The sequence below is a fragment of the Rattus norvegicus genome, chromosome 3 (genome assembly GCF_021556685.1).
Source record: "Rattus norvegicus strain SHRSP/BbbUtx chromosome 3, alternate assembly SHRSP_T2T, whole genome shotgun sequence".
Lineage (NCBI taxonomy): Eukaryota > Metazoa > Chordata > Mammalia > Rodentia > Muridae > Rattus > Rattus norvegicus.
The window spans coordinates 99200342-99225122 of record NC_141536.1 but is presented as its reverse complement, the minus strand read 5'-3'; the positions used below and the strand labels follow the sequence as shown (position 1 = coordinate 99225122).

Genomic DNA, 24781 nt, shown 5'->3' with positions numbered 1-24781 from the left:
CGGTCTGCACTTCTTTGCTTCATCCATCTTGTCTAATTGGGTGGCTGTATATGTATGGGCCACATGTGGGGCAGGCTCTGAATGGGTGTTCCTTCAGTCTCTGTTTTAATCTTTGCCTCTCCCTTCCCTGCCAAGGGTATTCTTTTTCCTCATTTAAAGAAGGAGTGAAGCATTCACATTTTGATCATCCGTCTTGAGTTTCGTTTGTTCTAGGGATCTAGGGTAATTCAAGCATTTGGGCTAATAGCCACTTATCAATGAGTGCATACCATGTATGTCTTTCTGTGATTGGGTTAGCTCACTCAGGATGATATTTTCCAGTTCCAACCATTTGCCTACGAATTTCATAAACTCGTTGTTTTTGAAGCTGAGTAATATTCCATTGTGTAGATGTACCACATTCTCTTCATATTCTTAGGGACATCCGTCATCACTCAAGGAGTTGGTTTTGCCTCTTCTAGGTTCAGTGTCTCCTCCACTGTACCGTGGACTACTAACTATTATATTTTGGTGAAACACACCATGCAGTAGCTTTTACAGAAAAATATGCATGTAGGTACCAAGTTATCTGAAGGTTTGTTCTTTCTAGCTTCGCGAGTAATTCATAATTTAGCTTAATTCTATATTAAAATTATTTTTCTTGGCTTCCTTCCTGCTGGCTTGCTCTGACTGTTGCGGCAAACAAGTCTGATTCTGGATGCTTTGTGTGTGACTGTTTTCCTTTTCTAAAATCTCTTGTTTCTTTTTCTAACGTCAGAAATGCCATGGTGTGTCTTGTGGGTCATTTCTGTGGTGCGGTCACAGGAGGATGCAGTGTAGGCGATGCTTGCCTAGCAAGGAATTCTGAAGACCTTTTCCACTTACAGATGCTTACTGTCCAGCACTTGGAAAGTTTTAGAAATATTCTTGCTTTCTGGGGGATCTTTCTAGATTGGATTTTAGGTTTGGGTTTTTTGGTTTTTTTTTTTTTTTTAGATTTTTAGTTTGATTGAAATATAACTGCATCACTTTCCTCCTCCAAAACCCTCTCCTTATATCTCTTCCTTTCTTCTGCTTACTCCCTTCCTTGCAAATCATAATTCTGTTCTTTTATATGACATGGTCATACTGTGTCATCCTGAAACTTTCTAGGTAGACCAGACTGACTTCAAACTCAGTGGTTTGCCTCCTGAGTGCTGGGATTAAAGGTGTGTGCCACCTTGCTCAACTGTAAATTTTTCCTTACAGTTTCTAATCTAGTATATGTGGGGAGTGTGTGTGTGTGTGTGTGTGTGTGTGTGTGTGTGTGTGTGTGTGTATGTGTGTGTGTGTATATGCTCCTTTTGGGAAACTTCTCAACTGTTTATACTTATATTTTTTCTCTTCAGAGTAATTTTTTACTTTAGGGATTCTCCATGATACTTTCCAAGTATAATATTTTCTTTCTTTTGAGAGATTGTTAGTTGTAAAATTATTTAAAACTCTTGTTCTCTATAATCTTTATTTTTTTTCTTGGGCCACCCTACTCTTTTTATTTATGTCAATGTTAGAGACTTTCCTCAAATTTCATGTAACCTCAAAAGGTCTTTGCTCATATTTAGGCCAAGGTCATAAAAGCAGACGGGAAACTGGGATGTACCTTAGATCTCTTGAACCTCACTCTGGGTTTATATTTCAGAGCCCTGGGCATTTAAAAGGAGAATCTCAAACTCTGGCATCTTAACCTTCTGTTCCTTGGCTTCCCTATAAATCAATCCTTAAATCTGAGGACTGGTAAAAATCATTCAGCTCTTGCAACTGGCATTCTGGAAGCTGAGGGGTAGGAGCAAAGGGAGAGAGGGTGGGGTGTTTCTAACCATTCATAAACTAGTTATGTATTCTCAGAATAACCCCACTTTCTTATTTGGCAGTGTCTTACGGTATTTCTAATGTCAGAACCTTGGTGGTTTGCAACTCCACAATTCTTCAGTACCCTGGAGGAGGAAGAGGCAACTGCTTGTGTGGGATGAGGAGGGGATCTAGGGCTTAAATGTCCTTAAAATCTTTTTTTAGCCATTTTCCTGTTTACAACTCATCTTTACCTCTAACCCAAGTGGTTTTCCAGTTGAAATCTATTCATAGCAGGGTGTACTTTTTTTTTTTTATTAACTTGAGTATTTCTTATTTACATTTCGAGTGTTATTCCCTTTCCCGGTTTCCGGGCAAACATCCCCCTAATCCCTCCCCCTCCCCTCCTTTATGGGTGTTCCCCTCCCCATCCTCCCCCCCGCGTTGCCGCCCTCCCCCCAACAGTCTAGTTCACTGGGGGTTCAGTCTTAGCAGGACCCAGGTCTTCCCCTTCCACTGGTGCTCTTACTAGGATATTCATTGCTACCTATGAGGTCAGTGTCCAGGGTCAGTCCATGTATAGTCTTTAGGTAGTGGCTTAGTCCCTGGAAGCTCTGGTTGCTTGGCATTGTTGTACATATGGGGTCTTGAGCCCCTTCAAGCTCTTCCAGTTCTTTCTCTGATTCCTTCAACGGGGGTCCTATTCTCATTTCAGTGGTTTGCTGCTGGCATTCGCCTCTGTATTTGCTGTTTTCTGGCTGTGTCTCTCAGGAGAGATCTACATCCGGCTCCTGTCGGTCTGCACTTCTTTGCTTCATCCATCTTGTCTAATTGGATGACTGTATATGTATGGGCCACATGTGGGGCAGGCTCTGAATGGGTGTTCCTTCTGTGTCTGTTTTAATCTTTGCCTCTCTATTCCCTGCCAAGTGTATTCTTGTTCCCCTTTTAAAGAAGGAGTGAAGCATTCACATTTTGATCATCCCTCTTGAGTTTCGTTTGTTCTAGGGTAATTCAAGCATTTGGGCTAATAGCCACTTATCAATGAGTGCATACCATGTGTGTTTTTCTGTGATTGGGTTACCTCACTCAGGATGATATTTTCCAGTTCCAACCATTTGCCTATGAATTTCATAAAGTCATTGTTTTTGATAACTGAGTAATATTCCATTGTGTAGATGTACCACATTTTCTGTATCCATTCCTCTGTTGAAGGACATCTGGGTTCTTTCCAGCTTCTGGCTATTATAAATAAGGCTGCGATGAACATAGTGGAGCACGTGTCTTTTTTATATGCTGGGGCATCTTTTGGGTATATGCCCAAGAGAGGTATAGCTGGATCCTCAGGCAGTTCAATTTCCAATTTTCTGAGGAACCTCCAGACTGATTTCCAGAATGGTTGTACTAGTCTGCAATCCCACCAACAATGGAGGAGTGTTCCTCTTTCTCCACATCCTCTCCAGCATCTGCTGTCACCTGAGTTTTTGATCTTAGCCATTTTCACTGGTGTGAGGTGAAATCTCAGGGTTGTTTTGATTTGCATTTCCCTTATGACTAAAGATGTTGAACATTTCTTTAGGTGTTTCTCAGCCATTCGGCATTCCTCAGCTGTGAGTTCTTTGTTTAGCTCTGAACCCCATTTTTAATAGGGTTATTTGTCTCCCTGCGGTCTAACTTCTTGAGTTCTTTGTATATTTTGGATATAAGGCCTCTATCTGTTGTAGGATTGGTAAAGATCTTTTCCCAATCTGTTGGTTGCCATTTTGTCCTAACCACAGTGTCCTTTGCCTTACAGAAGCTTTGCAGTTTTATGAGATGCAGGGTGTACTTTTAAGTCAGTGGCTTCTTCTCCATTGTCTTAGTTAAAATTTGTGAATTTTTTCTATAATAATTTTTCCCTCCTTGGTACATACATTTTCAGTTGTTTTAAGCTGTGTTAGTTCTTACGGGTTTGGGCCTTAAGAAACAAACAAAAATTCTATTTACTACTGTTTCCATGCATTTCATAGAAGATGAGGAAGACTGATAAAATTGTTTAAATGTTCAATATGTCAATGAAATATGGTCCTTGAGGTCCCCTTTCTGTGGGGACAAGGGTTGAGATCCTTTAATAGAGCCCAGGGTAGCATCAAACTCATTAAACCAAGGACAAACTTGAACTTCTGATCTTCTTGCCTCCACATGTACCACCAAAATAGACTCTGAAATCAATTCATTAAAAGGAGCTGTGAAAGGGATTGTGAAGAAATCATATCTTATATCCATTAAAACCATTCAGACTTCTGAACTACCAACCCCCCAATAGTGTTACCCAAATGTTATCTTTCTGTTCGTCTTTAAAATAAAAAATATAGTCAAGAGCACATTAGACAGCAGGGATGGTTGTAAGTAAATGGGAATTGAAGCAAAAAGGGATAGGCAGAGGGAGAGGTATATCATTGGAGGGAGTGTGGGGCAGAATTAGGATCGCTGCCTTCTAGGACACAGAGGCTAACTCATGAAGCATTCATGTAGGAGAAGCCTGTTGGTGGACCATACATCCTGCTTCGAAACAAAGGTCTGAAGGAGAGAAAGTACGAATTGGTGATGACCTTATCCTTGTCAGTGTGTCCTCCGAAAGATATCTCGTAAGTACCCCTTGACGGGAGCCTCTTTCCTTTTCAGAATGCCCCCTTTAGGAGTAGATGGCCAGGGAAAACAGAGTCCCAGCAGGCTAGGTAGGACAAGATATCTCTCCCCCAGAAGGCAGTCCTAGTGCCTGGGATTGAACTGTTAGCTTTCCTTTTAGATTACTGTGTTGTATCCAGCAAATGCTGCTAAGATGAATTAAGTCACATTACTATGAATTTATCAAATCGTGTGGCTTTTGCCAAATGGAAAACAAGCCAGCAAAAAGGAATGCAGGGAAATAAGCTTGGTAGAGAATGGGGGAAAATAAAACAGTGCATGGGCTATTACAGAGGCTGACAAATGCAAATGAGGTCTTTCATCTAAGGGTAGGTACCAGCGAAGATCCACTCAGCAGAAGTATGCCTAAACATGGAGAAATGCCAAAGATAAGTGTTGGATTTCTCAGCAGTTTCTCTTAAGGCCAATCCTGCCAGCCACTTTCGCCTTGCTGTCTCCAAATGTTGAAGTAATTTTTTTCCCATTTGTGAGTTTTTTTCAATACTACAAGAAGTAGACATTTTATAATTGTGTAGACTCCGGGATGCAGCTGAGGTGACACGGTTAACACTTGTCTGTCACCTCTGTGGTTGCATAGCTCTTCCTGGAATAAAGTGTTACCTATGAAACTGCTTGAAGATTGGGCCAAGAAAGCTCCCACACATATGTAGAAGGAACCGTGGGAAAAGGAAGCTGTTTAACTCAATGCTTGACATTCTGGTGGGCAGCTCTAATGGGAATGGACTAGTGCTTTAAAGGAGGTTTTTCTTCTTTTCCCACTGCAGCATCTCTCAATCTCAAATGGTAGCATCCAAGTGGATGCCTCCTTTATGCAAACACTCTGGAATGTACATCCTACATGTTCAGGAAGTAGCATCGAAGAAGGTAGGCCCTTGTAATGCAGTCATCCCTTAGTCTGCCTTTCCCTCTGAGATGTGTATGTGAACATTTTCTGCTGTCTCTCAACATCCACCTACAGCATGATTTTATTTCTTCTACGTTCTGTATCTGATGTCAGTATAGATTATTTTCTGTTCTTACTCCCCATGGGCATCATTAACCTTGATTTAATTCTCTGGTTCCTATTTTTGGTTTATCACTAAAAGCACGTACAAGTTGCTTACTATTGGTAAGTATTTTTATTTTATTATTCATGCTTATTATTGGTAAGTAAACAGGCCTAGAAGCTCCCATCTTGGAAGAGATTTTTTACTGGAAAGATGAAATGGCTTATACCCCAAACCCAGTCTACACTTCTCTCCATAGTAGAAAGGAACTTCTTTCTTAAGTATATAATTGGTCTTTGCTTTTTACTTACCAATATGGAACACCCCTCAAAACAATAAATGAAAACTTCTCACCATTAATTGTTTCTGTGGAAATAAGGTTATCCAACTTTGTTTTCCTACCCAGTTTCTTAGAGACAGGCAAAGTCAATGCACTTTACAGGTTATGGAATAAACACACTGGCCTTGCCACACTCATAGGTAATAAACATATCTGAGAAAAAAATAAAACGCCAATGACCCGGGGCTTATTGCATTCCCTTCTAGTTTTCTTCCTGAGCTTCAGAGTTTCAAACTGGGGATACCCTTCTGCGTTGGGATGTTTGAAAACAGGAAAATAAGAGTTGTCAAAGTGATAGCCTAGTTTCAGAAGGCATCACAGTTAAGCTACACAGTTGGGAAATGTCAGATCCTGTTTCCTGGTAGGGTATGAGAAGCTTTTAAAAATCAGGGTTCTATCCCCACCTCTCACTCTCACTATCCCTCTCTCTCCCTCTCCTCTCCCCCCACTCTCTCCCCACTCTCTCCCTCTCCTCTCCCCTCCCTCTCCCCCCCTCTCTCTCTGTCTCTGCCTCTCTCCTTCCCTCTTTCCTCCCTCTGTCCTTCCTCTTTTCTTATTCTCTTTCTTTCTCTCTGCCCTCTCTCTCCCCCCTTCACACACACACACACACGCACGCACGCACGCACACACACACGCACGCACACACACACGCACGCACACACACACACACGCACACACACACATACACACATGCACATACACACAAACATTAATACACTTTTGTAAATTTACCCTCAGTCTTTTCCTTCTGTCAGGAATCAGGACTCCCTGTCTTAGATCTTCCCCTGGAAAGTTTCAGCTCCATCTCCATGTTAAATGTTTCATCGTCACTACAGAAATAAAATTGTCCCAGTCCCAACGGAGAGTTGTGGAGATTAATTAAGGAGTGTTCTCACGGCAGCTCTGAGCGCCCTTGTGTGTGAATGATGAAGAGCTCATCAAGTCCATGATCTGGCTGGGCGGAGAATGGCCTTTCAGCATCTGTAACCCTGCCCTCGTGGACTTTAGTGGTCCCTCACTTGATGCTTTCTTCATGACCGTGATCCACACTCACACAGATTTCAACTAGAAAAAAATTGTAATGCACGGCACTTGGCAGATTTCTCCAATGAGGAGAATATTCGTTGAAAAAGCCCACAAACTATTCAGGATGGACTCTTCAATGGTGATAGTCTCCCCATCAAGAGAGGATAAGGAGTTTAATCAAGGCCTTGATGGCTGAGGTTTTTCATTTTCTATGTAAATTGGCTACTAGGAATTCCCTTCAGTATGTCTTGAATTATTTAAATGCGAAAAATGCAACTGTACATATTAGTATAATTAGCTATTGGGAAAATGCTTGTGAATATTTGAGGGAAGTTGAAGCTAATCTTCCTTGCCTCCGTTAAAAACGAGTGCTAAGGCAAGTCCAACCATCTCTGTACAACATGCACTGATAACACCATTTCCCCCTCTGGCAGGATTTCTCCTTGTTAATGTTTTAATCCTGCACCCAAAATAGTTGGAGACAGCCCCCCAAGTGATCTAATTATGTGATCTAAAAAGAAAAATTCTTAACACAGACATTGAACATATTAAGTCCATATGTCTCCTGAGAATGGAGTAGCCTAGAGATTTTTTTTTAATTCAGAAGAATAACAAATCCAATTTCTTTGTGAAAAACCAGCTTAGCCGGGCCTGCCTCCTGCTAGTACGCTCCCGGAATTAATGCTTGGGATTCATTTGAGACTAATGGGTCATCACGCCCTTGAAGTTTATTGTTTCTTGTCAGGGACTGAATTCACAACTGCTGAGATCCTTTTTGCTGAAGTGCAAGGGCTTGTTGCTAACAGTTGCTGCGCGTGTCCATTCAGACCTGCTAGAGTCATTCTGCCCCCCACTTTGGGGAATGATGCACCATCTCATTGATCTACAATTGAAAACTACCTTCTCCTGAAATATCTCTTAAGGGCATGTTATTGCCTTCTCCTAAATAGCACCTAAAAACGGATTGTCACCCCCTTCTGACTAATTTCTATCCCATGACTTTAATGTGATGTGGATTTTGCCACAAAGTATATACACTAAGATTGTAAGATCTGGGGATTTGGTATTGAGTTTCTACCGTCTTACAAAACTGGAAAATTCTGTTCTTTCTAACAGCAATTTTCCTTTTGTTTTGTTTAGTTTAGTTTTTTAGTTTCCCAAGTGTACCTTTCTTGCTGTCTTATAGAACTGGCTATAACCTGCATGAATTTACCTTTATTGAACACAGTGTTCTTAAGCTTTTGATTCATTGTGGTGGTATACTATTCTTTCACAGGATACCTACTCGGTGGCCACGTAGTTCGACTTTTCCACGGTCATGATGAATGTTTGACGATACCATCTACGGATCAGAATGACTCTCAGCACAGGTAGGCCACAATCCTCATTCTTCTCTCTGAGCTGTCTCTACTCTCTGCTAACTCATATTAAAGCGTTTGCCTTTTTATTTGGCCGCACATGATTTGTGTAGGTCTTCCTCACTTCGACAAACCTTCATCTAGCCACAAGCTCTAGTTTGTTAAATAAGAATGGCAAGACAGTAGTGTTTGCCCTCCCCCAAAAAAGTGTTTACCTTATATCTAAGCAAACAGTGCTACAATGCGTCTCAAGCCATCCATTGTCTTTGATAGCTCTGATCATCCATGTTGGTGAGAGAAACCAGCCATTCCAGAGAGGCTATGTGTTTACACAAGTTATCGCTGGTCCTTGAAAGGCAGCTTATCTCTATTCATCCCACTCAGTGGACTAAGTAATTAAGATGGAGTTGATGGTTTCATTTGTTTGATACCAACTCATGTGGGAGAAACCAAGCATCAGAATCCAACAGAAAATGGATGTAGCAGGGCACTGTCCCAAGGACTATAGTTAGAGGTAGTATACAGGTGAACTGTCTTTAGTCCAATAGATGATTGTTTAATGGGCTCTTGGTAAAGATTCGCAATTATGTGAATCAGTGCTGCTGTGTATAGAAGACAAGGTTTTGTCTTCTTGAAGTTATCTAGCTCCTCGGGCTCTTCTGTTCTTTTTGCCTCCTCGTCCGTACAGGCCACTGAACCTTGAGTGGGATGGGTTTGAAAAAGATCCAGTAGTGGATCTCTCAGTTGATTCCCATCTACTGCATATAGCACGATGTCATTGGGCATCATTTTATTGCTATTTATTGCTATGTTCCTTTAGCCTAATAATCAATACACTAATAACAGTAAGAGAGACTAACTGATTGTGTGTGTGTGTGTGCATCGATGCTTTTTATTATATTTTTTATTATATTTTGTATATTTTCTCTTGCTGGTTTTTCTGTAGTTTTTCTGTTTTTATTTTTTATTTTGCTGTTTTTCCCGTGTTTGTCTGAGTGTGTGTGTGTCTGTGTGTATGTAAATATGTGTGTGTATGTGCTTTTTAATAGAGTGAGAGGAAGGGAGAACATGAAGTTATATGGGTAGGAAAACAGAAAGACCTGAGGAGAGTTCAAGTAGGGGAAAGAATATCAAATATATGAGTTTTCTTTAATAAAAAAATTTTAAAAGATTCAGAATTTTATTAAATGGAATATATTAATACACGTAGTAAATATGTACTCAAGATTTATTACTATTTTGCTTATCCTCAAAGGAAGAGTACATGAAATGCTCTGCCATATGACTGTAGCAGTCTCTTAGAGTACGTAAAAATCAAACCTCTTGTCCAAATTCACCTTAATTTCGACAGTAATTGATCCAATCTGGTGACAGCAGTATTATATCTGGTTGTCATGCTTATAAGATCCTTGTCAATTACATTAATTGTATTTAATTGATGACATCAGAGACAAATCCTGACATTTAGAGATCACTTTGATCAGACTTCTGCCAATGGTGCCAATGTTTCAGGTGGAAGCCTACATAGAAAACTGGAGTGCTGTTGACTTTTTGTCATCCCTTATCCCGCGTGCTGAAGCACCCAGAAACATCATGATTGAATGTATTTCCGTGTGTCTTAGAAACTGTCAACTGGTGACTTGAGTCCCTTACAGTCTGAAACTCTTCCTACTTGCTGTGTTCCCTGAATGTCCTTCATAGGACCCAGATGAGACACAGAACAGAGTCCAGGACACAGTGAAACTAGACCTATGTAAGTGTTGTGAGTGATTTACTCTGAATCTCCTTAGTCCTGGTCAGTGGCTGACAGTGATGTCTACTTGGTAAAGGAAGTTCAGTTGACCTGATTTCCCTTAGAAATAAGGACCACTAGCTAAGTATTGTCAGGTACTCTTATTCAGTAGCTGGATTTTGTTTTTCACTTCATTTTTGTTTTGTTTTTACTTGATTTTAGTGGGGGGTGGGGAATTCTACTTTTTTTTCCTTTTCCTTTTTTTTTTTTTTTTTTTTTTTTTTTTTTTTGAGAAAGAGTCTTGCTGTATAATCTGTTTTGCCTAGGAATCACTATATAGATCTGGCTGGCTTTGAACTCACAGACACATCCACCTGCCCCTGCCTCTCAGCTCTGTGATTAAATACCTGGCTTACTGTTGTTTTTACATCTTAGTGTGCTATATTAAGTGGAAGGCTTTCAGGTCACTAAAAAACCCCTGAAGTTTATAATAGTGTGTGGTAGTTATTTGCATCTAAATGAAACATACTACATCTTTATCAGCTTCCCCTGCGCCGGTTCTATCCTGTTCTACTTTGAAAGACATAAAGTGGCTACCATATGCATTGCCTTCATCTCTGTCATTGAAACTACGGCCACAGTAGAAGTCGCCTGATCTGAAACTATTTTGTATGAAGACAGCTTCTGCTTTGATAGTAGTTTCTGTTCAGCGCTCTAACAAGATCCTGTGTAAAGGGGAAAGTAGAGAAGTATTTGAAAAACATAGTTGGGAGAATGGGGGAGATGGTGATCAGGTTCCAAAATAAGCTCAATGGAGCCAGAGTACAGTCAGAAGCAACAAGAGGCACCGGGATGTGGACAAGGATTCCACAGGACCTGATGGGTATTACCAAAGGAGATGAAGACATACTTGACTCTTTGCTTGGCAGCAGGAGGGACTGAGACTGGGTAAGGAAGGAACTGGGGACTTTGGAGAAGCCTAAATTCTTGAAATTCCTTGCATTCTCAATGAAAGCAGGATGACAAAATGCCCCGTACTGCTTTCTCTCTAGGGACTATGAGCCCTAAACTTCTTCATTGATGTCAGTTATCAGAAAAGAAAATCATCAACTAGCCAGAATCGTCAAAAACATCGAAAGCAGGGAAAAGAAACAGGCAATAGAAAGCATGCTAAGAAATTCTAGGAACTAAAGGCCCTAACTCCCCCAGATGAAATTGTTTTCCTTCCCTCTGAACCCTGGGAATAGGCAGGCTTGATGGAAATATTACCTAAGAATGGAAACCCAAGAGCCACAGTCTCACATTCTGAACTCAGATGCTTGGCTCTGCTTCTGGCTTGTTGAACGCCCTGGGCTAAGTCATTCAACCTGTTGGAGCCAAGGCTAAGATGGCAGCCAGACTTTCAAAATCACCTCAACTGTCTACCCACTCTGCCCCTCCTATTGCAGTCATTTAAGAGAACAAGCTGTTCCAACCTGGTAACCTTGTGAGATTAAGCAGATCAAGCTGCCTCAGTGAGGTATAAAGAACACTTAAGAATACTTCAGAAGTTGGGCTTAGCTAAATTGCTTGAGACCCAAGGTGGGCCACTTTATCTCTACCATTCTTTCAGCCTTTGCTACAGGTACTGATGCCCCAGTGAAAATTTCACTCAATTTGTATGAAAAGCCAAGTCAGGAAGGTGGCATTTCCATTCTTGGCCAGGTACAGAAACATATAGAAATTAAAGTGATAATAACTTAAATAATATTAAAGTGATATAAACTTTTCTTTACTAAACATTTCTTAGTAGTATATACATTTAGAACAAGGCTTAGAAATGTCCTCTATAATTCCACCTCAATGATGGAACCATGCTTAATATAATATTTGATTGCATCTCTGTACTCTTAATATATTATTCTATACATGTTTATAAATGTCTGTGTCTAAACAAAATTTGGGTAAATCTGTATTTCATAGTTCTTTGTATATGTATGAACATTCGTTATAAACTTTCTTCTTAAAATCACATTGAGCCTTCATATTTCATGATTTACCTACCCTTATTAGACTCATTTTACAGGCAAGTGAGTTGAACCACAGAGAACCGACAGATCTTTTCTAGTTCATAGTACTAACAGATCCAAAACAGGTATCTTCCCCTTTTATATGCATCTTTTGAACTAATTCCAACTACTTCACCACAGGGGTTAGGTATCTATTTCCTCTTCATCACTATTGAAAGGTTTTTTTTTTCTAAAGTCCAAATTCTTCTGAAGTTTTGAAGAATTCATTTTTGTTATATAGACAAACTATGACGAGGTAGGAGGTAAGGCTGGTGAATTCAAATGCAGTTAAATGATCAGTCTTGAAAAGTCTCAAGAACATGATATACAACATCCTCCTCTGGCTTTTTTGTATGCACTGTTATATATAATCACACAGAAATGTACACATGCATGTACATATCACACGTACCTAATCAATAAAGGTAAGAAAATTTAATTCACATGACTGGTGATCTAAGTTGCTGGTTCCCTTCAACAATACTGTACTACTCAAAATTCTAAGTTGCAAGTAAACAAGGGAGATGTGGAGAACATAGGAGGTCAAGTAGAGAGGGAAAACCTAATGACTGCTGTAGCACTCTGCACCAGGCCCTGTAATAGGAGAATAACACAAACTTCTGGTGAGATATGAATGAAGTGTTGAGTTTGAGTACACTGGTTACCAAACATTGCTTTCTCAGTTTAGGCAAACATATCTGGATGATTTGAGAAGACAATGTGGGGGAACCCCAGTGACACTGTATGGTACAACTCTGCTATAACTCTGAGGACTGTCCAAAATTGCTTCACGAATCTAAAATTAATCCAAAACGAAAAGTGTTTATAAGCATATTAAAAGATAGTTCTTAAGCTGGGAAGAAAGAACCATGCAATAACAGAACCATGAAAACTATGGCAACTGAAGACACAACTTTTTTGCAGGCTTCCTAGAACAATGACTGGATTCACACTGTTCTGCGTGTGTTCTAAAAGTTAAAACCTATTTATAATAAAGGTAAATTACATTGAGAAACCTAACCTAAAAGGCTCAGAGCATCCTTGTCAGTAATGTGGTACAAGACTGAGCCATTTTAATAATGTACAAATGGGGGACATTGTCCCCCCCCCTTCTACCCACTGTCCCTCTGATGATCCATAAGTGTGTGTGCATGTGGGGTATCCGCTACCCTCAGGCAGCTTTTATGTATCCTAAGAGTGAGATAATGACCACCAACCAATCCTCCCTTTGAGTTTGCTGACTTTGGGAGGTTTAGGGAGCTAGTGTGAGCCTCCTCTGCGTCACTAGCAAGAAACTGTAAGGACCTTGTGCTGATCTCCAACTCTGCTTACAGGAGGGTGTTCTATGAAGCTGGAGGAGCTGGGACCAGAGCCAGGTCTCTATGGAGAGTGGAACCCCTTCGGATAAGGTAACACATGGTCCAGATGGTGCCATTTGCAAGAACGGTTGGTTTTCCAGTATAGTCTATTCTCTTACATTTATCATTTGTCGTGTCTTGAGATGAACCCTCAAAAGTCTATGGTTGACAGCTAAATTCTAAAAATTCTATGGCTTTGATTATAAGGAAACACACACACACACACACACACACACACACACACACACACACACACACACTTTCTCACACCTAAGATTTTACCAGGTTCTTATTTTGAGTCTAAAGTTAGTTGTCCCCTACTCTTACAGAGCGTGGGTAATCAGAGGCTAGCTTTGCAATTACCACTGAAAGGCCTCAGAGTTCCCCCTCTCCCCTTGCTGCCACCATCCTTATTTTATGAAATCTTCTGGAAGACTTCAGTAGATGTCTTGGTTCCAGTAAGAACTATCTTTAAACAACAAAGATAGACACGTAGTTATGATGGCAGCTAGGAAAATAAGAGTCAAACCTCACATAGCTGCGAAGAAAACAACATTTGTCAGAATGTCTCAAACAGTAACGTGCGTAGGTGGAAGGAACAAAGGCTGATTTTTTTTTTAACCATGAGCTTGAGTAACAGCTTTTAAACCTTGAGTAACTCATCCCTTAAACGGCAAATACTAAAGGCCCATCTGGTTAAAAGTGGGTTTTTTTTATTTGATGAGAAGATGGGTAAGTTATGTGAGAGCTAAGCAGCTGGAGATGAGAAGGAAGGGACTAAGTGTTGCAACCTGCTTCTTTTCCATTTCCTGCCTAGCCCCCAGGCCAGTGTTTCTTTAAACATGTATTCAAGAAGAACTCTCTCTCTCTCTCTCTCTCTCTCTCTCTCTCTCTCTCTCTCTCTCTCTCTCATGAGAATTGGATACCACCCCCAAAACAAAACAGTGTACTAGAGATGAAAAGAAAATAGTGGAGTCTCTCCTATACTCCCTCTTCCTCTCCTTTTTAGCTCATTTAAATAGTTTATTGAGGAACTTTTGAAGATTCTGATTTAGAGTGTACCACTTTTGTATTGCAAAACAGAAGTTATATTATATACAGTGTATAAAAGAAATATTGATGATTTTTTAAATGGGGAACACACTTATTAACAAGTTCAAGATTTATTTCTTAAAGAATCTTTCAAATGTCAAATGTATTATAAAATTCATATATACATTTGTGTATATATGTAAACTATGTATATAGTCATAGTTGTAGTTGTTGGCTCTTTATATCAGAAACCTAAGCATAAAGAGTTTAAGTCTTTATCATCATGATTTTGATTCTCAGATGTTTCTAAAAATTGAAAAGGTGAAAAATGATTGTAAAGTTTGACACATATGTCACCTAACCTAAAGAATAAATTTTGAATTACCAGTGATCCCATGAATAATTTCTACCCTAATATTTACCATAACTTCTTTTGAATGCTAGTCTTGAAGAACAGGGCCATGAAAAGACCGACATTCCACCTGGGATTCCTTATATCAATCCTTCTTTCCTATGAATGGAACAGTATATCTGCTTCCTTATTGAATCCCTTACTACCTGCCTCTCCCTAGCAGTCATAACCTACAGTGGCCTTAGGTTGTTTGTTTGTTTTATTATTTCTCAGAAAGACAGGACTCTTTATGACAGTGAAATGCTTGACTTCCAATAACAAAACAGAAAGACTGCTTTCCCAAATACAAGTATTCCTAGAAAGAAGCCTTCCCATCATTTTGAGGTGGTTTGCATAAAGTTGCATTGGTAGACTAAATGATGGGTTAAAACTTTTGACTTCTAGTCATAGTACGCCACTGTCCTGCCCTCAGGACTGTGGTCCTTGTCTTTATGAGAAGCCAAAGGAAAGCACTGTGCTGAATTGTAGACAGACAGGAAATGGATTCATTGGCCCTTAATGATAACCCCAAGAAAGTGGATCAAAGTTGGGGCTTAAGAAACAACATCGAGGGTTGGGGATTTAGCTCAGTGGTAGAGTGCTTGTCTAGCAAGCGCAAGGCCCTGGGCTCGGTCCCCAGCTCTGAAAAAAAAGAAAGAAAGAACATCGAAATTGTTGAAGAACTGACTTCTATGTGTGCAATTTCTCGTGTGCTTTGGGCAGCTGGAGTGGCAGTAACATCAGGTGGGGCCAGGCTCTCCGACTCCGGCATCTCACCACAGGCCACTACCTGGCCTTGACCGAAGACCAAGGCCTTCTTCTTCAAGACCGTGGAAAAGCCGACACCAAGTCCACAGCCTTCTCCTTCCGAGCATCAAAGGTAAGACACTGTGGATGACCCCTGGCTCTGCTCTAGAAGTGAGAGTCACTGGAGTCTGTCCAGTAGCTCTCTGACTGAGAAGACAGGAGACTGAAACAGTGAATACCAGCCTCTGACAATCATGCTCTTCTCTGTTGAGAAAGGTCTCCTGAAAGAACATCATTCAGGCTGAAGATAACATCTCTGAGATGAGACCAGTAAGTCTTAGAAAACACAGAGTCATCAGAGTAGACAGTTGCTCACAGGCTAGAGGGAACTATAATTGATTGGTTTAGTCTATGTAGTTTTTAACAACTTCTAACTTGGGTGCTTTATTCTCCTATAAAACAACGAAAGCATCAGCTTCAGACCATATTTATTTAAAGTAAGGAAGTTACTTCATTAAAGACTCAGACATAATTCTGGATACATTATTCCCTTCAAGTCATTTGTAATATACAGTTACATTACTCTCATCTTTTTCTCATTTCTTAGCTTTGACCTGTCCACTCAAATCTTCACCGAGAATGAATCCTCAGGTAGTTATGCGAACTCCAAGTGAAAAAGCTTGCCATTTGATGTGCATAAATAACCACCCTTTCAAGTATCTGGTGTTTAATCAGGTTTGGGCTCTGCCTAGCTGAAAGCAAGGTACTGCTGGAGTCAGGATTGCATGCTGAGCTAACGTCTGACGGACAGTTGGATGCACTGCCATTTAAGATTGTTCTGAAGAGATCATCCAAGCATAGCCAGGGCCCAGCACAGATGTCTGCATATCTACGATAGCTATCAGGACGTCTGGTCCTCTGAGAAGACAGCCCACTCTTGCCTTTGGTTTCTAGTTTCATTCTTCTCTAGTTTCATTCTTCTTTGCATTTTCCCAGAAATAGATTTTGATTTCTGTTCTCAATGTGATTTCCGTGAAGGGCTATTGTCTGTGCAGAGAGAGGTATGTGGTTGACAGCTGACTTTTCTGTGGGCTATCTCTGATTCCTCCACCCCTTCATGGTTCTATGATTTGACCTTTAAGGCAGAGAAACATTTGGGCATAAAAGTTTTTACTTTTCACCCCAAAGAATTCAGCTTTTTTTCTGTATTTAAATCATCTGTATTTAAATCATCAAAAATAACCAAGTTTAGAGGTTGGAAAGCTACCTCCACACTTAAAAACACATACTGTTCTCGCAAGGACGTGAGATTGGTACCCAGCACTCACATTTGGCCTCTGAGAGCATCTACCCTAAAATGTCCATACTCACACACAGATGTGCTCACATGCACATAAGTAACATAAACCTTTAAAATTCATGAGCTTCATGGCCATTTCTGAGCCTGTGCCTTTCCTTTTACCACCAGTCCTTTTTACTTAAGATTCCTAGCTTGAGGATTTTAAATTTGTGTCTATTTGGCAATTAGTCTGGCTACCAGCAAGTGGTTTGTGGCAGTCCAACTTGCTAAAATAATGGATTTAAAAAAAAAACAGAGAAAATGTAAGAGTGGCAGTAGGCAGAATCTCTTTCTTCCCAGAGATATGGGATGTTGAATGAGGAGATCTGAAGATGGGGAGGGGGAAAGAAGATAGAGATTGAGAAGGAACACATGGTGGCTGATGATCTATTAAGTCCTTTTCTGAGAATGCCAGCTTGGCTCTTTCCTATCTAAGCTTTCTGCCTCCTTTTCCCTGATCCTTCTGTATGCATATGCACTTGACTAGAAAAATGACTACAAAGTCCTTGCTGTTCCATTTACACAAAGGAATCAGGCAACCTCCCATGCAGCTGGCAGGATCCTGCTCCCAAGGAACCCTTCCATTGAATTGCTTTCTTGCCTTAGCAAGGGTCTACAATGCGCTATAGTTTCTGAGGGTGAGTTAGAGAGACTCAGGGCACCATAGGACCCTTATAATATGCCTCTTACTTGCACCACCTCTGGCCTCTGATTTATTTCATCTTCTCAAAGCCCATCGTTTATCTCCCCAAGTCTTTCCACCTCCATGTAGATGGAGGCTGGCACTTGGAGTATTAAAAGCCGATGTGGTTCTGTGGAAACCAGCAGCTTAACAGAACGAGACATAAACACTGGCCTGTACGATTGGCAGCATGCTCACATTTTTCTGGAGTCCCTGTATTACAGGTTTTAAATAACTCTGAATTCATCTGTACTCGGCCCAGTTACCTTCATTTCCATTAGAAAAGAACCAAAATTGAAATTGCTTCAGCTCCATAGCGGGACACAAATGGATGTGTTCCCACAGGAAATTGGGGCTCCCTTTGAGATCGAGTGTGGGAGGAACATTTGGAATCTTAGACACACACACACACACGCACACAAAAGGAAGACCATGTGGTGAGCACTCAGCTCTACCAGACCCCATGGAAATAGCTGTGGGAGAAGTGCACTCGAGGTGCCCCAGGACCTTCACATGGCCCCCAACTGAGGAGCTAGTTGTTATGATCTTCCCACCATATGCTTTGGTCTACCTCGGCTGCCGAGTAAGTTGAAGACTAGGAACTTAACATGGCTATGTATTAAAAGATAAAAAACAAACAAACAACAACAAAATGACCGTGGACAAAGTTTAGTGGTAGCACACTCACGTAGCATGTGCAAGGTCCTGGGTTCAATCCACAGTATCACTTAAAAAATGAAAAACAGCTGGGGCTGGACATGGTGGTGCACGCCTTTATCCCAGCACTCGGGAGTCAGAGGCAGGAGTTCGAGGCCAGCCTTCTCTATATAATAAGTTCCAGAACAGCCAGGGCTATATAGAGAGACCCTGTCCAAACAAACAAACAAACGAACGAACAAACAAACAAGAAACTAGGATGTGGCTGAGTCTTGCTGGAAGATGAGCACATCCAGGCACCAAATGCAATTAGAGGTCTAAGTCTGGCTTTGGTGAGTCTAACTGAGGTCTTTGAGTAAGCTGTATGAAACATGTAGAATAAAGAGCAGAATATGATCTTGACACAGGCTCCCAGAAACCTTTGACAAGACTATTCACATCAAAGTAGAGGTTCTTGTATATGTTGTTGCCTCTAAAGCGTAACACTCCAACATTACTCTGAAATTGGGATATATTATATCATATCACACAGCTTTCCCATTGCCTGATTCTGGTCTTGACTCCCACCTGCTCTGAGTGAGACATGGAAAATACTTTACAATCTATTTGGACCTCATTTGAAGTCTGTCATGAAGACTCCTTTATATTTGATCTCTACCTACCTCTCCATTGTGTCTCCCATCACTTTCCTGTACTTCCTGTTAGATCCAACATACTCTATGTTTATCAGCCTTTGAATGTGTTTTTCTCATGGCCAGCCTTTTCCTGAATCATTCTTCTGTCTCTATACATCATCACTAGTGAGGTCATTCTTATACTTCTAGAAAAGGATCAGGTGCAGCTTATGAGAAAAAAAGGTTGCGCATGCTTCCAGTGGGCGGTCCCATTGATAGAGAGCATGCATCCCCCCACTGCAACATTTCTGTATTCCAGTGTCTCTGTAAAAAAAATACAGTTGGATATGGCCAAAGACTATATAAATGTGCTCTTAAGAGTCCACAGTGAAACCCATTTCAGTCTAACCTCCATCATCTTTGTAGCAGCATCTGTCTTCCTTGTGTAATCATTTGGCTATCATCTCGTCCCTGCACGCACTCAGTGAGGGAGAGTCATTTTATTTTGAACATCTAAGTCAAATTTCTATGAATTTGATTTCCCATCATTTTCCTCCGGCTTGACATTGCAAGGCCATTCCCTAAGGATTGTCAGATAATGTGATTTAATATTTACTCTGGCATGGCAAATGTTATTTAGACGTCATGCGTCAACGTCAGTTTACAGCACTGCATTCCTTTCAGGCAAGGTTGAATTAATAATATTAAAGCAGGCTTTATTATGTGTAACCATGTATTCTATCACCTCTTTATATGTACTTTTAAGAACCAGTCTTGAAATATGGAGATAGACTCTCACATTCTACCTATTTCATTGTATATGGGCAGAGAACTATCACTGTTCCCACTTGGAGGAAATTTTTACTCAATATCAATTTAGGAAACAACTATCAAATAACTGTTATGTATTACACATTGCATCCTTGCTCCATGTTGTGGTAAATATTCATATTAATTGGGGGTTTCTGCCCTGCCTTTGATCATTTAGTTTCCTGATAAAAGACACAAAGCCCTTATATTTGTAACAAACCAAAGACAGCATTAGAGCTGGGCAGATATCCACCCTCTGTGGATATTTTGTTTACTTTCCTATAAATACCCTGTGTTTCATTTGTGCCACTCTACTCCAAATAGCCTTCATGGTCCTGTTTTCATGATCCTTCACCCCAATGCATCCACCTCTCTATTCTCCCTCTCCCTCTCCCTCTCCCTCCCCACCTCTCTCTTCTTGTAGTCTATGCTTCAGACCCCAAGCCTGAGAACTAAAACCCCACCTACCTCTCTTTGCGCAGCTACAGGCTGTAGGCATCTTTATTGATCAATCAGGGATAACTCGGGAGCATCACTTGGTGCACTTGAGGATTTCTTCATCCCTAGAAGCAACCAGACCTTGGGGGCCAGTATTAGCATTACAATACATATCAGCTGAGGAGATCTCAAGAGCTCCTCCTGCTTCTCCTTTGCTCTTTAACCTCAGCAGCCTGCAAGCACCTCCAAAAAAAGGAAGAGCTGGCTCCTAGTACATAGGTCTATGGACAAAGTGGTGCTGAAGTTGGATTTTATCAGTGGCCCTGTTTCCTCTGACTGTTTCTTCATGAAGTCATCAAATAGAAAGTAGAAGGATGCAGGCATTTTCAGTCCATAGCTGATGTGGCAGTGAATAGCTACGACTGTGGCTCAACACACAAGAAAGGTGAACTTATGTAAAACATCACAAGGGTTTGGGTCTTTTATGATTGAATTGCATGGTTCTCAAGGGTGACCTTTGTAGATGACAATGCTCTGTCACAGTATCAGAAAGTTGAACATGGTTGGTAGAGCAAAGGAAGGAGAGAGAAGAAAACAAATGGCCTAAATATCTAGAGGCACCACCACATACTGCCCAGTCACTTTAAATTGAAAATTACAAAGGATTTAGACTTTTCTACTGGATGTTTTCTTAAGCCTTTGTTGTTCAAAGTGAACCGAATAGAGGCAGTCAACGAAAACCACAGGCTGTGAAGTGGGAGAAATCTGGACTTGAACCCTGACGCTACCATTTGCTGTTCAACCTTGATATGTCTTTTTATAAAAATAGGGATAAAGAAGTACATTTTGAAGGATTATTTTGAGTATTAAAGGAGACCAGGAAGGTGAACTCTGAAGCTGTATGTTTTAATCCATGACGTGGAAGTTGGGTTGCTGACCTGAGGGTGGTGTTCCAAAGATGAAAATAGAAATTTGGGCTTTTTCTCAGGAAGTGTGCTTCCCTGCTGAGGCAGATGGACCCACTCCCTAACATGCTGTGACCAGCAGAAGGACAGGCTTATTTTCCTACCCAACAGACACTTTGCACCGGCCCCATGGCCCTCCAGGTTCTTTGCAGCATGCTACAGGCTATAATTGTTTGTAAGGCAATGTTACAAACTCTAGATAAGGTATTCATGAGAGGACTATATTGGTATAGTGAACCCAAAGCTGATTCCTCATAGTTTCTGGAGAGACAAGTAGACAGACCATGACTTCCCTAAAGGCTGCCCTCAGTACATGTTAATGGGTTCCATTGTCTTTTCTCTTTCCCTGAAATATTTTGAATGCTTACAATGTATGTTCAAAAGATATTTTTTACAACGTCCATGGACACAAAGAGTTTAATTGTGTTAAATTATAACACACTCATTCTAATATGTGTGCATTTAGAAGCGCTTTCAGACATCTTTCTCCATATTATTGCCATAACTTACAGCTCACCCATTTCCAGTCATACTACCTTTCCATCCACCTTTCTCATTAATACTGAAATGATTACTCTTAAGATGCAGATTTTGCATTCACTGTATCAACTCTCCATAAGAGAGATGCCAACAGATGCTAGGAATGCTGAACTAAACAGAATTGAATTGATTACGTTTGCAGATGATGATGATAATGTTTGACTTTGCTGTGGGACTTATAATCCTGAAAGCTTCTGTTTAACTCCCAGGAGATACAGCATTTATCTAAAGGCATCTTTTCCTGCAGAAAGTCTGTGAACGTTGGGATTTTTGAAAAGCATGGACCTGTGGGGTGGTATCTTTAGTCATTACTTTTTATCAATTTCTCTCCTTGCCTCATCTTCTCATCTTACCAGAATGCCATCCCTTTCTAGAGCTCCACTGCTATGGCTTGAGTGTGGCCTCTAGATGGTTCTTATATTAGAATTATATCCCGATATTGAGGAATTAAGAGGATAAAACTTGGAGAGATAGCTCAGCAGTGAAAGGCCATTATTGCTCCTACAGGGGAGTCAGGTTCTGTTCCCAACCATCTTTAAGATGGCTTATGACCATCTTTAAGTCCAGTTCTGGGGGGTGGGGATCTGATGTCCTCTTCAGGCTTCTACACACACACACACACACACACACACACACACACACACACACACAGAGCACACCTAGATAAGTACAGACAAAACACTCATAATCGTAAAATAAAAATAAAAATAAATGATATCTTTAAATCAAAAATTATGGAAACAACTTCACTAGACTGTTTAATGATGAGGTGTTTGAAGTTGGTTGAGACTGAAAAATGTCACCCGGATGAATATTGTGGATATCGGTGGCTTTATAAGAAAAGTGACAAAGATTACACCAAGCTCCAGTTGTCCTTTGAATGCATACTGTGTTACAGTTATGTGTGTAACTTCTAAAGTTTGCATTAACTTAAAGCTGCTTTTCTCATAAAGCAAGAGTATGTATTTCAACCATTTCTTTATATTGTCCTTTAAATAGCTAAGACATTCATACAATTAATTACTTATCTATGCTAATAGAAAAGCCATTCAAATAAATCTGTTAAAATGAGTTTGGGGGATTATGCCTGGTTTAGATTCTGTCTTGGTTTCTAGCTATGTGGCTTGAGCAAGTTGTTGAGTCAATACATGTTTCAGTTTATCCTGAATAGAGGAAGTTAGTAAAAGCAGTCTGACCTTTGGAAGGGTTAGAGAAAATGTCTGTAGAGATCTATTACATCACTTTGTAAGCACAGCACTTTGGGTGTTGGTATTGTTATCGTAGAAGTCTTAGCAAAATACCTGAGTCATATTAGGCACTGAGCAGATATTATTTCTAGAGAATAGCAACTCGATCATCTAAATCAAATGCTAATGTGTCAGTTGGGGTGTGCTCCTAAGCTTCCTTCGTAGTTGTCAATGTCAAAAATAATGGTTATTTCCCTTCACCATGCATCAGGACAGATAACCTATTCTCAAAATCGTCAATGACAGGCAAAGATCATATCAATACACAGATATGCAAATAGAATATCTGAAGAACAATAAAGCAAATTGTTTGCAATCTATTTCAAGCAGAGCACCACACTGAATGCAAAAGCAAGCTCCTGATCTCTTTGAGAAAGCTTTGTTTCCCAGGGAAGCAGCTCCAGTGCCAACACAGGTCTCTCCCATGCATTCAGATGTAGATTTTCTCATTTGCAGAAATGGTAAAGCTGTGCTCTAGAAAGTGATTGGCTTTGGAACTCTACTTTGTTAGTTACAGTTCTGAGACCTGAGGGCTATGCCAAACCACATATGGCTAGGTCAGAAAGTGCCTGTGAGAAAACAGCCAAGGAGATGTCTTAGTTCGAATTTCTGTTGGCTTTCCTAAACACCATGACAAAAAGCTACTTAGGGAGAAAGGAGTTTACCTCACCTTGCAGGTGCATCATCCAGGCAAGGCAGGGCAGGAACTCAAGGAGGGAACTGGAGACAATAGCTGAAGACAGAGGAGTGCTTCTTACTGGCTTCCTTTTTATGGCTTGCTCATCCTGCTCTCTTACCACACCAGGACCACCTTCCTATGTTAGCACTCAGATGGGCCCTCCCTCATCAACCATTAATTTTAAAAAGTGCCCCAAAGGTCAATCTGGTAGAGACATTTCCTCAACTGAGGTTCCCTCTTCCCAGGTGACTGTAGTTTGTGTCAGGTTGACATAAAACCAGCTAGCACAGGGAGATGGGAGAAAGAATCTTTGTGTGGTTCCCCATAGGAAGGGATTGGATGGGCAGGATAAACAGGTTTCAAGTGGATGCGTTTGAGTAGCTTCAGCAGGTTTTAAAACACAAGACTCATATCAGGACTGCACTTGGCCCCGGTGGTTAGGATGAGGGAATGGTGGCATAGAATATGTCAACTCTATAAAGGGTTGGATTGGTGGCTGGCCTCTGGATTACTGGCTTGCATGTGGAAGGAGTGCCTCTAGGCTAGCCTTCTGCTGTTCTAAGGAGTCAGCCAGTCCTAAGTAAGACAGGTCCTATAGGGATTATGGGACCATGAGACTAGAGAAGCCAGAAGTGTCTCCTGGTTCTGAGTGTGGGGAGGGCTTGCTTATTGTCCTGTGTTCTTTCTGGGCTGGTTAGTCACGTGCTACCAGAAGGAAGATGCAGGGAAGCTCTAGAAAAGTGTTCTTTATTCTCTCAAGTCCTAGCATGGGAAAGTAGAGTCATTCATCAAAGCACCACTACCCATGAGAAGGCTTGAGCTAGGGTGGGTTGTGGGAGGGACTTGGAGGGTAACATGTTACTTTTACTGGGGTTTCCATGGGCAAAGAAAGACAGTTGCTAATTGGAGTAATTTCTGCACGCTTTAAGCTGTAGAGGTGTCCCTAACTACCTGACTTTGAGATGATAAAGCCAAGGAAGATCGCTTCCTGAGGTGTACAGGACCTTATAGAGGAGGTCTGGTTCTGGATTGTTCAGTGTGCATGTAACAAGTATGCCTTGGAGCCTTTTGTTATGTGTGGGAACTCCAGGTCTCTCCTTACTCAGATAAGTTTCCAAGGTGCCAAATATCAAATATCAAAATATGAAGAAAAGATTAGGATACAAACATTACCATTGAAAAACTGCAGAGTCATCAGGTGATTCAAGTGATAATGTCAAAAAAATCCCAAAGAAAAGGAGCATTTGGTACGTTGAGATAAGATCCCAGAGCTGTGGCATAACTTGGTGGTGAAGCAC

General features: G+C 40.8%; 1 protein-coding gene across 3 annotated transcripts in view; it reads left to right on the top strand.

Annotated features, from left to right (window-relative positions):
• The window catches only part of Ryr3 (ryanodine receptor 3), a 553860-nt gene that overhangs the window by 228239 nt on the left and 300840 nt on the right, over positions 1-24781 (top strand). For all 3 annotated transcript variants that reach the window (XR_015684544.1, XR_015684543.1, XM_087655160.1), the window contains exons 6-10: positions 4321-4433; positions 5259-5358; positions 8123-8216; positions 13319-13393; positions 15489-15645. Coding sequence is in view for 1 of the 3 variants with exons in the window: in XM_087655160.1 (XP_087511286.1) it covers positions 4321-4433; positions 5259-5358; positions 8123-8216; positions 13319-13393; positions 15489-15645 (539 nt within the window). In the remaining 2 variants the exon portion in view is untranslated. The remainder of the gene's footprint in view (positions 1-4320; positions 4434-5258; positions 5359-8122; positions 8217-13318; positions 13394-15488; positions 15646-24781) is intronic.